General features: G+C 39.2%; 1 protein-coding gene across 3 annotated transcripts in view; it reads left to right on the plus strand.

Annotated features, from left to right (window-relative positions):
- The window catches only part of PROSER1 (proline and serine rich 1), an 85,734-nt gene that overhangs the window by 12,770 nt on the left and 57,677 nt on the right, over positions 1-15,287 (plus strand). For all 3 annotated transcript variants that reach the window (XM_073613276.1, XM_073613274.1, XM_073613277.1), the window contains exons 5-6: positions 370-464; positions 13,756-13,849. In XM_073613276.1, coding sequence (XP_073469377.1) covers positions 370-464; positions 13,756-13,849 — 189 coding nt within the window. The remainder of the gene's footprint in view (positions 1-369; positions 465-13,755; positions 13,850-15,287) is intronic.

A 15,287-nucleotide genomic window follows, 5' to 3' on the forward strand; every position in this document is an offset into this window, starting at 1 on the left:
TTTTGTGACCTTAACCAATTTTTAGCTTTTCCTTTTGACTAAAATCTGACAACAACCCTGGGGAGTAAACGGTGTATAAGTCATCCATACAGTGGAGGCAGATTTATGTGAAAGAAAATTCTGCCATTTAGTAGGAGCCAGGAATATCCTTGCGTTGCAGCGCGCCCACAAATGACCTTGTCTTAATTTACCTAAATGACAGGTACACTTGAATTAATTTCCAGTAATGTGAAAAAGGTCATGAAGACTGATTTAGCCCACCAAATTATTTTATAGTCTTAAACTTTTATTTGAAAATGGTAAAAATAATGGGGAACAATTTGTTTTTGCTTTTCAGTAACCTGTTGTGTGTTTTTTCTATTCTGGCAGAAAATGGTCGCCATACCGGCAGCAAAAGTAGTCAACATATTGAATTGTTTCACATTTAGTAAAGACAGACTGAGTGCCCTGGAGCTGTTGGCTGTGTAAGTACACTTCATATTTTCTGTGTAGACCATCATTAAAGTGGATGTAAACCCAATGTCATCCTTTCTAAACTCCTGCCATAGGGGTTATCTATAAGGATATTCATGTCTCCTGCATGTATCTTTACCTGTCAAATGTCTCCCCTCTGTCTGTTATGAGACCCGAAAACTGCATTTTCTGTGGGTGGGTCTGTTGTCTGGAGCTCGGTGGGTGGAGTCGTGATGTCAGTAGACTCCCCGCCCACCTCTACACTCCCCTTGTCAATATGCATTTTCTCCTGTGTATTTCTAACACTGAACTTCTGCTATGATCTCTAACATCCAGTGAAAAGACAGGAAAGTAACCACATGACTCCAGCATGCCAAATCATGATGAGGTGTGGAACAGCCAATCCTTGCACAGCTGCTGAAGAAAGGAGTGGGAGGGAATTAAAAACTCATGCCTGTGTCTTAGGCTAGTGCACGAGATATGTAAATCACCTGTCACTCACAGCAAGGGGGAGGATTTGACAAAGTTTTTCTCAGTTTGTCAAGATTTCTCTCACTGAACAATAAAAGAGGATTGCTCAGAGATGGATTAACTCTGTGTGGCAAGACTGGGCTCAAATGAAAGGAAATCGTATACTGTACAGTATGATATAAAAAAAAAAAAAGTCCTGGTTTACATCTACTTTAAAATTTGTTAATAGCTATTATCCCCCCTCCCCTTTTTTATTTTATTTATTTTTGTTATCCCATCTTATGTGTTCTGGAAACGAGGGATGCATGAGGACTGTACAGGGTAAGTTGCGGACATGTCTCCACTACCAAGCTATGCAGCATACAGCCACCCATAGTAATGAATGGTTGTACATGGGTATACGCCCCACTTATTTGAACTTGTGCCTGGGTGGAAATCCCTGAACATGGCTTGTGTGCATCCAATGATTGAAGTCCATGTGTGAGTTGATGGAAGTACAGTGTGTACTCATGAACAATTATTCGTTACTATGGATGGTTGTAGGCTGCAGTTATGTCTCCCAGGCACAGAAATACACCCAAAATGTAATTTGTATGGCTTCATAAAGCCCATGTGCATGAGGCCTACGATTCTTGTCACTTGCAAAGATCCATTTTCTGATTTGTGTAACAGTCCATGTTGCTTCTTTGCCCTGTTAAAGACCTTTCAGTCTTCTATCCAGTCATATCTTGCATTTCTTTTGATTTAAATAACAGCAATGTGAATAATCACAATGGCCATTAAGACCTTGCTATATTAGAGAGCAGAAATACAGGAAATGGGAATATGGTTATGGATACTAAACACACACAAAATCATCGGTGGAAGGCTTTTTGAGATTTATTTAAAACCCAGAAGATGGGCTACTATTGACATGGAGTATTATTGCAGAGAGAAGCTGACTGGCTAATAAATTCTTCTGACACTGAAAAAATGGCTACGTTTTTAATATTTAAATAAACTCTGGTGTATTTATTAGCAAAACTTACTCAGCGTTACGCTTTACTGTAAACCTGGCCTGATGGTGGCAAAACAGCTGAAATGTTAGAGTGCCTTGCACTACCTTTTTAAATGCCTGCGTCAGTGTTCAAATTGATCCCTATGGTATAGCTGCTACCAGAAGTGAGTCTAAAACATTCCCTTTTACCCATTCTGCCTTTTTAAAGAGAAATTGTAACACGAGCCAAAAAAAATATAATTTTTTTTTAAAGAGGCAAATAGTTTTAAGCCCATTCATCCCCGTGCTCATACGAAATCCGAACACGCATATGTAAACTGTTATCGTAAAAAAAAAAAAAAAAGTTAATACCAAAAACCGTGTAGCGCAACACCTCATCAGATTCTAAAAATATATATCGTTATGAAAAGAATGCATAAAAAGCCCAGTGTTCAAAAATTAGGTCCGTTTTTTAATCCTCCTTCCAAAAATGCAAAAGAAAAAAAGTAGAAAAAAAACACCAAGGTCTTCACTCTCATGCATTAGTGCGTATCCACCTTCAGGTGAAGGACCTGCTCACCTCAATATAATTGCAACATGCTCATCAATAATATCCCACTACTGCTGCTGCTTAGGATTCACCTCAGTCCTCCTCGGTTTAAACGGTGTGACTGTCTTTTCCACTTCCCGGAGTGATCAAAGGGCTCCAGTCATGTCATACAGGACAGGAAGGCACAGGCATGGTGTACTCCATTATGCTACTTTATTCAAAGCACATCGCAAAGAATTACACTTACAAAATCACAACTATAAAAGCACTTATACAAATGCAGTCAATGATCGGCTCACCACCGCACTTGGCGTGACTCTGGCTTGATGTCACGGGCTCAGCTCCTCCCTCCTAGACGCGTTTCATCCCATGATTGGGCTTCCTCAGTGATCATACCTGTGAGGTATTGCCACAAATGTCAGAGTGAGAGCAATAATTCTAGAGACAGACCTCCTGTTTAAAGGGTTATTAAACCCCTGTGGTGGATTTTTTTTTGTTTAGTAACAAACATATCATCATACTTCCACTGTGCAGTTCGTTTTGCACAGAGTGGCCCCGAACCTCATCTTCTGGGGTCCCCCTGGCGGCGCTCGCGGCACCTCCTGGCATATGGAAACCCTCTAGGAGAAGCGCTCTCCCAGGGGGCTACCGCGCGGGCGCGCTCCCGAGTCCAGCATTTGCGTCCATAGACACAGAATGCTGGACTCGGCCCCGCGTCATTGGATTTGATTGACAGCAGCGGGTGCCAATGGCTGCACTGCTATTAATCAATCCAATCAAGAGCCGAGACAACGGGCAGACAATGTGTCCAGCGTGGGAACGAATGGGCTAAGGTGAGTAAAACGATGGGGGGCTGCTGAGTGATAGAAGTTTTTTCACCTCAATGCATAGGATGCATTGAGGTGAAAAAACACGAGGGTTTACAACCCCTTTAACTGTAAACTGGTAACCTGTGAAGGCTTTTAAACTTTGTTTAATTTGTTGCCATTCCATGGGTGTGAGCAATTTTAAAGCGTGACATGTTGGGTATCTATTTACTCAGCATCATTTATGTTTTACCAAATAATTGAGTATTGTTTGTCACTAAAATTCATTGAAGTGTATTTTTTCCTGAAACTTTGCATTTACTAAATGGCTTCACAAATTGCAACGACCACCATTTTATCCCCCAGGGCCTTTGCTTTCAGAAAATATATATTTAGGGGTTCTAAGTAACATTTTTACTTTTAGTCAGATGGTCAACACTTATGTTTTTTTTTGCTGTCTGGGTTCTGTGGGGGAGATATCCCTTTACTGTCCTTTTAGACAACTGGGAGTGAGGAAATTTTTTCAAAAATGAGAGTTCCCATCTTAGATGTCATTGAAAAGTTTTTTTTCCCACTGGAAAACGTACCCTCTCCTGTTTTGGTGACAGCTCTTGTCTCTTTCCCCAGCTGGATTTCCCCTTACCTTTTTGTCCGTGTCAGAGGTCAGCAGGCAAAGGGGTAAATCTATACATTGGGGACACAGACAGCAAAAAGTGTGAGATTCTAACCCTTGCCCTCTGTCCAAAAAAATGCTGTCTTTTACATACACTTTTTAAAGTGGAACTTCACCCAAAAGGGGAAGTTCCATTTTGTTTGCATCCTCACACAACCCCCTATGCAACCCCCCTGCCACATTTTGGCACTTTTTGGGGGTGAGCGGGTACCTGATCTTGTTCTTGATGCACCAATTTGAGTCGGAAGTTTGCCCCCCACTCCCCTTCCTCCGCTGCCTTCTGGTCCCAGGTCCCAGGTCACAGGTCCCAGAAGCCTGCACTACCATTTACAAAGCACTGCACGGCTTCCGCGTGAGCAGTGGGAAACCAGCTGTGAAGCCGCAAGGCTTCACTACCAGTTTCCCTTACTTAAGATGCCGGCACTTGCACCCAAAGCCGAGTAAATAATCACCTCAGGGTGACGACATTGCTGGATCCCTGGACAGGTAAGTGTCCTTATATTAAAAGTCAGCAGCTACAGTAGTAGTACCGTACAACTTCTGACTTTAATTTTTTTGGGGGGAGCCTGGCGTTCCTCTTTAAGCATTGCCCCAAGCTAATATTCTCGTAGAGCTCTCATCAGCACCCTGGTAGTTCATTGAGAACTATAAGGCGTCGGCCACAATGGCTCTGAACTCTGTAAATAAGCGACGCGTGTGGGTGGAGAAGTGACAGCGAGTGCGAGGAGAATGTCCCCGGCCCGCTGTTACAATGGGGGGTTGAGGGGCCTCATTTAGTAATATATCACGTTACACTCTGGATAAGGGTGTAACATGTTATGAAAGATGAACTTATCCTTTAAAGAGAGCAATATAAGGCTAATATAATATAAGGATAACATATATTTTCTGACGACCTTCTAGATAACTACACAAACAATACCAACACGTTCTAAAATTTCTTATAAAAACGAAGGGGCATATTTATTAAGGGTATTTACATTCACTTAACCTTTACTGCAAGTGTATTATCCTGGCACCTGTGTTTTTTAATGAGTGATTTATTCACCTTCAGTGAATATATACTTTATCATTATTAGCGAGCTAAAACATGCATTATTAAAATTAAAAATTCTAAACCTTACTGAACTCAGAGATCTGTGTTAAGTCCCTAATAGATGGAAGAGAGTCCTGACCCATAAGGTGCACATCTCTGGTCTGTTTTAGAACAGAACTGCTTGTGTTGTATTGCCTTTCTCTTCCTAAAGAGGGAGTAGTTGCACAAGTAAGACATTCTAAAGGCATAACGGTGCAACATCTATGTATATTGTGTGTGTGTGTATGTGTGTATATGTGTGTGTTTTAGCTTTGTGTTGATGATCCCTCATGTTCTATAATAATTGATTGCTAAAAGTGCAGGAGAATGTCTTGGGTAGCATGTTTACTGTAATTATAGATTACAGGAAAATATACATTAGAAAATGTAAAGCTGAACTCTGGAAAACCTTTCCTTTTGTGAGCTGCTGCTGCACTGCAAGGTTTAACTCCTCGAATTAGTCTAGGGGACTTGGTAAAGCAAGTTTACCTGATCCTCCGCTCCTGCAGACTTCACTGCACTGCTAGACCAGTCCCCACAGCCTCTTCCCTTCACTCTGGCAGTCCAAGGTCCTCTTTTCTGGCTCATAGGGCAGTTAATCCCCACATTGCAGCCGCACTGAAAGAGAGGATGTTTAGGTTTCTGGGAGATGGGCTTTAAAGGATAAGTTCACCTTTCATACCATGTTACACCCACATTCAGGGTGTAACAGGTTAGATGCAGTAGCCCCTGATGTTGCCTTTTTAGTATGTCGTACAAGCTAATGGCTTCACAGACTGTCTGCAAGAGCCCTGCATTGCACCTATGGTCTGCTGATTGTGGGTGCAGTACTTTGCAGTCTCATAATAATTATACTTTAAAAAAAAAATGCACTTGGGGAAACCTTTTGAGTTTCTATAGGTTTGACCAGTGAATCCAAATAAATAACCATGCAGTTGGAATACAGTCTGAATGGGAACCTGACTAACTGGTAAGACCATGAAATGTTTTGGGATCTGCAACTGCTATTAGTCATCTGTAGAAAGCCACCATCTTCTGCTTGTTTCTGCCAGTTCTTCTTTGTGTATGAACCCCTTATCCCCAGGGCATGACTGAGTTTCTCATGCAACAAAAGTTAATAAAAGAATGTTGTATTAAATAGGGCTAGCAAAAATATGATTAAACATGTCATTCGCAGCCAGTGAGGTGGGGGCGGGGTCTGAGACATGCTCTCTGTGTCTTATGGACGCAGAGGTGGCTCTGGAGTGAGCATGCACGAGTGCCCCGCATAGCAAGCAGCTTTAAGTCCCTGATAAAGACATTTCCCCTCATCTCCTGTCCTAGCAGGGGCAGATGGGAATAATCTGACTGGTCTTACCCCTATCCTTCCTAAAATTAAAAATTCCACCCCCCAAAGGCAAAGTCAGCACTTGGGATATCAAATAGTGGTCTTCCTTTATTGAAATAACATGAATATCAGCTGGAAAAAAGACAAAAAGGCTGTTTTACAGCTGTTACACATGTCCTTTCAATAAAGGAAGACCACTATTTGATATTCCAAGTGCTGACTTTTCCTCCATAAATGAGTCTTTAAAGCGGGGGTCCACCTATCTATCTTTTTTTTTTTTTTTTTTGAGTTCATTCACAAACTTTTCTTCTCAGCATTACATACTCACATATTGTGTGTAATATGTCCGCCCGTGTCAGATTTTGTCAGAAAGAATAACTTATATTATTCACTGCAGGCGGTTTCCATCTTCATTGTGGGCATTTGAAGCCCACAAGCATTTATTTCCTGGATGTGGTGAATGCTGTGCTCCCAGCATTCACCGCTTGTTCCCGCACATGCTCAGTGGCATCCTGGGAAGCCTGAGACTAGCTCCCAGGAGTCTGGGAGAGGCTAGAAACACGCCTACTCCCACGGGAGGAGAACCAGGAAGTGCAAAGAAGAATAGAAAAATAAAAGGTAATTATGGCGATTTAAATTTTTTTAAACGGCATGTCAGCATCTAGGCAAGGAAGAGAATACATACAGATATTGTTCAAAATTTGGGTGGAACTCCGCTTTAAGTCCCTATGTGTGGGATCATCGCTTGACCTGGCTAAAATCCTCCATATGGGACAATCGTCTTTTTTTTCTACAGTGCTGTAAACTGTTCTCTGGTATTGACAATAGGAATGGTGAACAGGGAAAAGCAGTACCATATAATCCCTGTTGGGAGGGTGTTTGAACATTCTTGCATCTTTAAATACGTCAGATAACTCTATTATCAGAGGGACAATGATGATAAACACAGGCGCCATTAGGTGGATTGTTGTTGTCAAAGTTGACTGTATAATTGCTGCTCTGTCCATGGAGAACAGTTTGTTTGCTCTCTAGTGACTTTAAAACTGTTGGGTAATAACTATCCCTACAAGTGAAGAGATAATTATTTTTAATCAATGGAACTTCCTGTAATACGGATGTGATTTGTCATTCCTCTCAAAAAAGAAGACTTTATTATTATTATTATTATTATTATTATTATTATTATTATTATTATTTTTATTTATTGACTTACCTTTTTTAAATTTAAATGGTTTTAGTGACTTTTCATTATTGAACTGATGTTTTCTAGCTTTGTTTGTTTGTTTTTTTTTTTTTTTATAATCCATGATAAAGGATTCCTAGAGCACTCCATAGAAACTGCCTGGCTTTAGGTATGATTTGCATAAAACCTCCAACTTATTCTCCCCCCAGCCTAGGTACATAAAACGTAAGTTTACCCTGAGCTATTGAGTCCTGCAACAACTTCTTCTTTATTTATTTTTTTCTTAAACAATTAAATCTGATCGCCATATTTACTTTCACTTTAAAGAGTTTTAGACCAAGCTGGTCCAAATGAACCATTTCCTTCACTAAGTGCTGCAGTGTCTCTAAGTACTGTATGTGTACTGCATGTAGGTACAGCTACATGCAGTACACAGTGCTGGGTCCTGACTGGGAGACAGAGGCTTCCTGAAATTTAGCAACCCCCCCCTCCCCCCCCTCTTTCTTTTTTTTTTTTTTTTGCTCCAAACTGCCCTCCCTAGGCAGGATGAGGCTTTTTTTTATTGCCTTTATCTGGTCTTTTGGGCACTGATCCTCACACTAACACCAATGAGGCCCCATTCCTTCCACTGGCACTCGATAACGGGACACTATTGCACCCACTGACACCGACAGTTGGGCAGTATGACTTCTACTGCCATCGCCAATGGGGCACTGTCTATTCCACTGCTACGACAATGGGGCACTGTTCCTCCCACTGATGCATAATGATGGGATTACTGTAAAGCTGCAACTAACGAATATTTTCATAATCGATTAGTTGGCCGATTTTTTTTTTTTTTTTTTTTTTTTTTTTTGTTTCGATTAATCTGTTAATAACCTTTACAAACAAATGTGGTGTATAATTTAGTTAATATGTAAAGTTTAGAAAAAAAAAAGGCAATTTTTAAATATCTCTTATATGCAGTGGTAAATATAAATAACCAACTATATGGTTAGGGAGTAAAATCTTTAATCCACTCTGAGAATAACAGACAGAAGAGATATATACTGTATATACTTTTAGAGGTTGACTCTGGTAAATATCATCAGACTCTGATAAAAAATGTATTTAAAAGTTAGACTGTTTTGCAGATTTTCAAACAGAACTGTAATATATTATATGCTGGCCATACAAAAACAATGTCTTCCTTAAAAAAAAAAATGTCATTTTAAGAACGTCTGTTCGATTTTCTTCTTGGTGAAAGGAATTTTCAGACAGTGTATGTGGTTTTTGTTCAGAAATTACATTCATTTTAAAGCAGAATGTTAAAAACAAGTGAAAATTTCAAACAACATTCTTTCATTCAGCGAATGTACAGTATGAATATTCCCATCTGAAAATTCATCTATATGGCCAGCATAAGGCTTGGTACACTCCTATGCAGTTTGCTTTTGATAAGTTTTTTTTGCTGTGCGTTTAGATTTTTGCGCACGTGATTTGCGTTTTCGCATTTTTTTTTTTTTTTATGCCTTTTTTTTTAAGGCCAATTTGTTGGCAGATTAAAAAACACAAATTGCTGCAAAAACGCACTACATGCTTTTCTGCAGCTTCTCCATTGAAGTATATTGAACCAAAAAAGCACCGTTTTGCGTTGAAAAAAGTCCTTGACCCTTTCCAAATACACAGCAGCTGAAAAAAGCATAGATGTGAACGTTAAATGAACTGTGGTATGTTTCTGCAAAAAGCACCAAAAGACACATAGATGTGAACAAGGCCTAAGACGTTTAGTAACATATAATGGGGTTAAAAAAAAAAAGAAAAAAAAAAACTAAAATGAGCCCTTTATAGTACAAAAAGAGCAAATATTCGCTACTGTAAGGGCTTCATTTTTTTTTTTACTGTGCAACAGTGAAAGTAATATTTACAGTAGCGATTATTTGCTCTTTTTGTACTATAAAGGGCTCATTTTAGTTTCTTTAACCCCATTATGTTATTCCCGATTAATCGATTATGAAAATAGTAATCGATTAATTTCATAATCGATTAGATGTCGATTAATCGATTGGTTGTTTCGGCCCTAGATTACTGTTCCTCCCACTGACAGATTTTATAAAATTTCTCTTACTCCCATTGACCACAAAGTCTAATGTCCCGTACACACAATCTGAAAATCGGATGACAGATCGTCAGACTTTTTTCTCTTACTAGTCGCATATCGAAAATAGAGAGAGTTACTAAAGTCACATTCTCGTACGACAGCAAAAAAAATCGGAAGTGATGTCATGTGTTGTAATGTATTTGTATTGTATTTTCGAACGACAGCTGTACTGACTAAAAGAAAATCGTACGATCTGGTATCGTACGAGGAAAATTTTCCTGCTTGTCCGATCGGATGAACTGTCGTGATCGGCTCTCGAAAGCGATGTACTAACGATCCGGTTATCGTACGATCGTGTCGAAAGCGGTATTTTTTGTCCGATTTTCGGATCGTGTGTACAGGCCATTAGGCATTGTCTACTCCTGCTGACATGGGGAAATTTTCTGCTTACACTGGCCATATTTTGGCCCCCTAAACTTGCCCGTTGTTTAGAATGCTTGGAGACACCTTCTCTAAATAAAAAGTTCCTGCTTGGCAGTTCTATATTGTTATGGTAATTAAATGGCTTTTTCTTTCTCAACAGTAGTGGATAAAAGATAGTAGTTCTGATGATGTAACTTTTAGTTTGCATAAAATTCAAGCTGGTTGTGACCACCAGGGAATTCTCTGTGCCAACATATCTTTCTCAAGAGATTGGGCTGTTTATTCTAATTGCATTGATCTGTATAGTGAAGTAGCCAAACTTTTGCCCTGTATGTAATGTGTTCCTGATATAACTTATTCCATGTACAGTTATAGATGAAAGTGTATGACGAGGAAAATATTAAAAGGGGTGGGAGGGGGAGAAACTTATTTCTCACACTTCTCCCCCCCCCTCTTAAACATGCAGGAGGTACATAAGAACCGCTTTCCCAGAAATGGTTTGCTCCTACCTTTCTTTTGGCTGCATTCACACTTGAGCGCGTCCTCACTCACTTTTTATGCCTTTTTTTTTTCTCATTTGATGATTTTTGCTTTAGCTGCTGGAAGGCTAGGTGTTCCTGCAAAATTGCGCTGTACGTGGTTTTTCAGATGCTCCCTTTAAAGTAGCAAAGCAAGCATGGTCTGTGCTTGATTAGCTGCAGCGGAGGCATTGAGGGTCTAATAGACCTGTAATGTTTCCATAAAGAGGACCTGTCACCTTACCATGCTATGACACAGGTGCGTGTTCGCTCCCTTGTGATAGCAATAAAGTGAAATAAAAAAATTAAAGTATTTAAAAAAAATAAATAAATCTCGATCACCCCACACGCACACTCAAAAGTAAACACGCATGTATGACACACGCATGTATGTAAACAACCATTGCACCACACATGTTGAGGTATTTCCACGAACATCAGTGTGTGAGCAATAATTCTAGACCCATAGTTCAAGGTTCGCTCTAAATTGATAACCTGTAAAAGCGTTAAAGTATCTCCTCTGCACAATTTTGTTGGGTTTTATATTGTTTGCACTGAAAAATTAACTGTAGTGTATTTTTCCTGAGAATATGTTTGACAAACTATTGTGCAAATATCTCCTATCACAAAATATATAATTGTTTGGGAGAATTTAAAGTAATTTTCTAGCATAAAATGCAGATTTTTACTTATAAAAAAAAAAAAAAAAAAAAAAATTTTGCCGTGGTAGAAAACTGGTTAAAGTCTATGTAAATCTGATCTACTAACCACAGCTGGTAATAATTCCATGAAGCCTTTGTTCAGGCACATCATGTATAGTGTGACAACTCTGTCACTGTCTCCCAATTGTTATCATGTGGTGTTCTCCTGACACTTGCTCTTCTGGTGTACACTATAAGGGACCTGTCAGTACAATAGGGCTATTGTCACAATCGGGAAACTAACCCTAAAGTCTACCATGGATAATTCAAATCCCTGCTGAACTGCTCGAGATTTGAACCATGTATGGGCAGGTGGCTTATACCCAAGTTAATCAATCAACTTTGGGTACAACCAGTCTGTTGGATTTTTTTTTTAATGCGATTTATTGCCAGCTGCTAGCAATAATCACTGTGTTCTCCTGGCCAGGACAGCTCCTCCTGCCCCCTGCCCAGAGAACATGATGGCTCCATGGGAGGGATTCCAACATCAACACTGTGTTACCGTGGTTGCAGGAAAGAAAATCGAATCCTCTATGGCTGGCTTATGCAATGCCATGATGCCATTGCTGGAGCACATGCATGTAGATGGGCATTAGCTGCAAAAAGGCTGAGGCAATATACAGTACTAAAATGTCAAAAAGAAAAGCAGTTATGATACACAGCGCTTTTAGTGCATCTAACTTCACATCATGGACTTTATAAACAGCTTGGATGATTTTGCAACAAATTTCCTAATATCCTAATTTCTAATCACAAAAGATAATATAGCAATATTAATATATATTCTTTTGGACTAAGGCTGCAGGAGTTGGGAGGCTGAAATAAGTGGATGTATATCTTACTGTTCTTATAAACCTCCTAACCTACATATGGGTAGAGCTGGAGCTTGGAGTATCTCTATAAAATGACACCTTGCAGTGCCCTTACCATTCCCCCATCCATTCCCTCCCACTAAATACCTGCACTGCAAGGGTTAAGTACATGATATGTTATTCCTTACACTCTCCCCTGCTATTGATGCTCATGGGATGTGGGCAGACCCTCTGCATCCTCCATGTTTGTCCTGCATTGTAGAGGTCAAAATTCTGTGACTGCTGGAATGGTGAAGATGAATGGCTTAATGGGGACTGTCCTAAGGAGAGGAGCGACCTGCAGGAGCAAAAAATTGTGTATTTCACCTTATTCCTTGCCCCCCCCTAGACAAAAGAAGTATTTAACCCTTACAGTGCAGGGGAGGAACTTGCAAGGAGCTCTTTGAGTTCAGCTTTATAATATAAAAATTTTCTTGGATTTGTTTGTTCCAATACATAAGCGATTAGTAACCATGTCTATAGAAAGTAATTCTGCTGCATTGTACTATATGTTGACTACAAGATGCTTAGACATGGGACTATAGAACGTCAGGGTTGGATGAGTCACATTTTCTTTGTTTCCACTGGGCTGGTTTTCCACTCGGTCATCTCTGTCACGCAATGTTAAACAAATCACTAATAATGATCTCTTGTACACTATGCACGGCTGTACTCTTGTACAGCAGTATACAACAGAGAAGTAATGTACTGACAATGGAGGGGTTTTCCAAACCCATTAATCAATGTTCATTTTTCAGCAATATATTGTGACTATACTGAAATCTGGCTACTGCACTGTGCACTTCCTTTCACCTTACTAGCGTTCCTTTTATATAGTATGTGACCGTAAAAAATGTAGGGCGGCAACTAACAATGTTTTTTTTTTTTTTTTTTTTTTTTTTTTTTTTTTAACTGATTAGTTGGCCGATTTTATTGTTTTGATTAATCGGATAATAACCTTCAAAAAAGTGTGGTGTATAATTTAGTTAATATGTGAAGTATAAAAAAGGCAATTTATTCATAAATATCTATATAACGTGGTAAATATAAATAACCAACTATATGGTTAGGGAGCAAAATCTTTAATCCACTCTGAGAATGACAGACAGACAGAGATACTATTAGACGAGAGATATACTGTATATACTATTAGAGGTTGAATCTGGTAAATATCATCAGACTCTGAGATCAATTTTTTTTTTTTTTTTTTATATAAAGAAGAAAAATTAGATCGTTTTGCTGATTTTCAGAACTATAATATATTATATGCTAACCATACAAAAACCATGTCTTCCTTCAAACAAAATGTCTTTAAGAACGTTTGTTCGATTTTTCTAACCATTAGTGGGGTCAAGCTTTGACAATTAAAGCCTGGAAGGGTTGTGAACAAGCAAGCTATCGCATGTGAAACATCTACCATTGCCTGTATCTGTCTGACCCTTTTTTGACAATAAAGATGACATTGAGATAATTTGGAGTTCCAGTGTGCGATCAATTCATTGTCTTGTTCGTAAAACCTGGAAGCTGATTGGTTTCTATGAAGAGCTGCACCAGATTTTTGCACGCTCCAATTTTGATATATCCTCCTCTTGTGTTTTTTGTATATGCCATCAGCACTGTAGAAATCTCTGTATACAAATCTGTAAACACGTTTATATTTTTCCTCAGAAATATTCTAGATGCTTCAAATTATCGGCCAATTGAAGATCTTTTTAAAACCAACTTAACAGAGAAAAAACGTTGCAGAAGAGTATTGGAACAGGTAATTATTCGGAATGGAGGAGGAACACTTGACTACCAGTCAGAAACATGACTTCAATAAAAAGAGTAGATTGTGGGTTACCACTGGTTCTAGTTTTGCTTTTTGATGTCTCCTTATTGAATTTTATTTGAAGATAAAGATAATGTGCTATGTCTGATCCAAATATTAACATTTAGAAGCCATTTTGGTCAGTGGACATAAGCATTAAAGTAAGAATCCTCTTGGTATAAAGGGTTTTTCCTGCTTCAGTGGCAAAATTTTATTGTGCATGAGTGCTGTTTAGACTACCATTGATTAACTGTTTCAGAAAGTATTTTATGGTTCGTTGAGGCTTCTGGGAGACGATGAGCTTCCATATAAGTGTATGCAAGTCTAGTAACAAATTGACAAGAAGATAAGCTTTTTTTAATTTTTTTTTTTTTTTTTTTTACCACTTTAGCTCCAACAGGTTTTACCCCCTTCCTGACCAGGCCATTTTTTGCGATAAGGCACTGCGTTGCTTTAACTGACAGTTTCGCAGTCGTGCGACACTGTACCCAAATAAAATTGATGTCCTTTATTTCTTGGGGGGGGCGGCGGCTTTCTTTTGGTGGTATTTGATCACCTCCTGTGATTTTTTATTTTTTGCGCTATAAACAAAGACTGAAAATTTTGAAGAAAAACTATAGTTTTTCTACTTTGTGCTATTAAACTCCTCCAATAAATGTAAAACAAATGTATTCATCAATTTAGGCCAATATGTATTCTGCTACATATTTTTGGTAAAAAAAACAATCCCAATAAGCCTATATTGATTGGTTTGCACAAAAGTTATAGGGTCTGTAAACTATGGGTGGGATATATTTATGGACTCTTTTTTTTTTTTTGTGACACTAATATAGTGATTAGTGCTAAAAAGACATGCACGGTCACTGTATAAATGACACCAGCAGGGAAGGGGGTTAACCGGGGCAATCAAAGTGTTAAGTGTTCCCTATGATGTTTTCTAACTGGGGGGGGTTGGTGTGCTTAACTGAAGAAAGACAGAGATCCTTGTTCCTGCTTAGCAGAAACATAAGATCTCTGTCTTTCTTACTAGCAGAACGGCGATCTGCCTTTTTTACATCTTTTTTTTACGTCTCTACGAACGATCGCCAGGTTCCTGGCAGACATCGCGTCCACCGAACCCTCTGATTGGCTCCCGCTGTGTCCAATCACCGGGAGCAGGTGTCTGGCAGCGCACGCACCCCCCAGACACCGAAGAAGGAATCGCGTACAGGTACATGATTTTGCGCTCAAGGGTAGCCCTGCCGCAGTAAATGTGTGTGGGGCGGTCCTTAAGCAGTTAATTTAAGACCCCCTATTAAAACCTTTATTTGAATCTTGAATCCTGTACTGTACTGTGTCAAATCTTCTTAATCCTTGGTTCATCTTATAGGACTGAGAGATGTATCACCCT

The sequence above is a fragment of the Aquarana catesbeiana genome, linkage group LG02 (genome assembly GCF_042186555.1).
Source record: "Aquarana catesbeiana isolate 2022-GZ linkage group LG02, ASM4218655v1, whole genome shotgun sequence".
In the NCBI taxonomy this organism is placed as follows: Eukaryota; Metazoa; Chordata; class Amphibia; order Anura; family Ranidae; genus Aquarana; species Aquarana catesbeiana.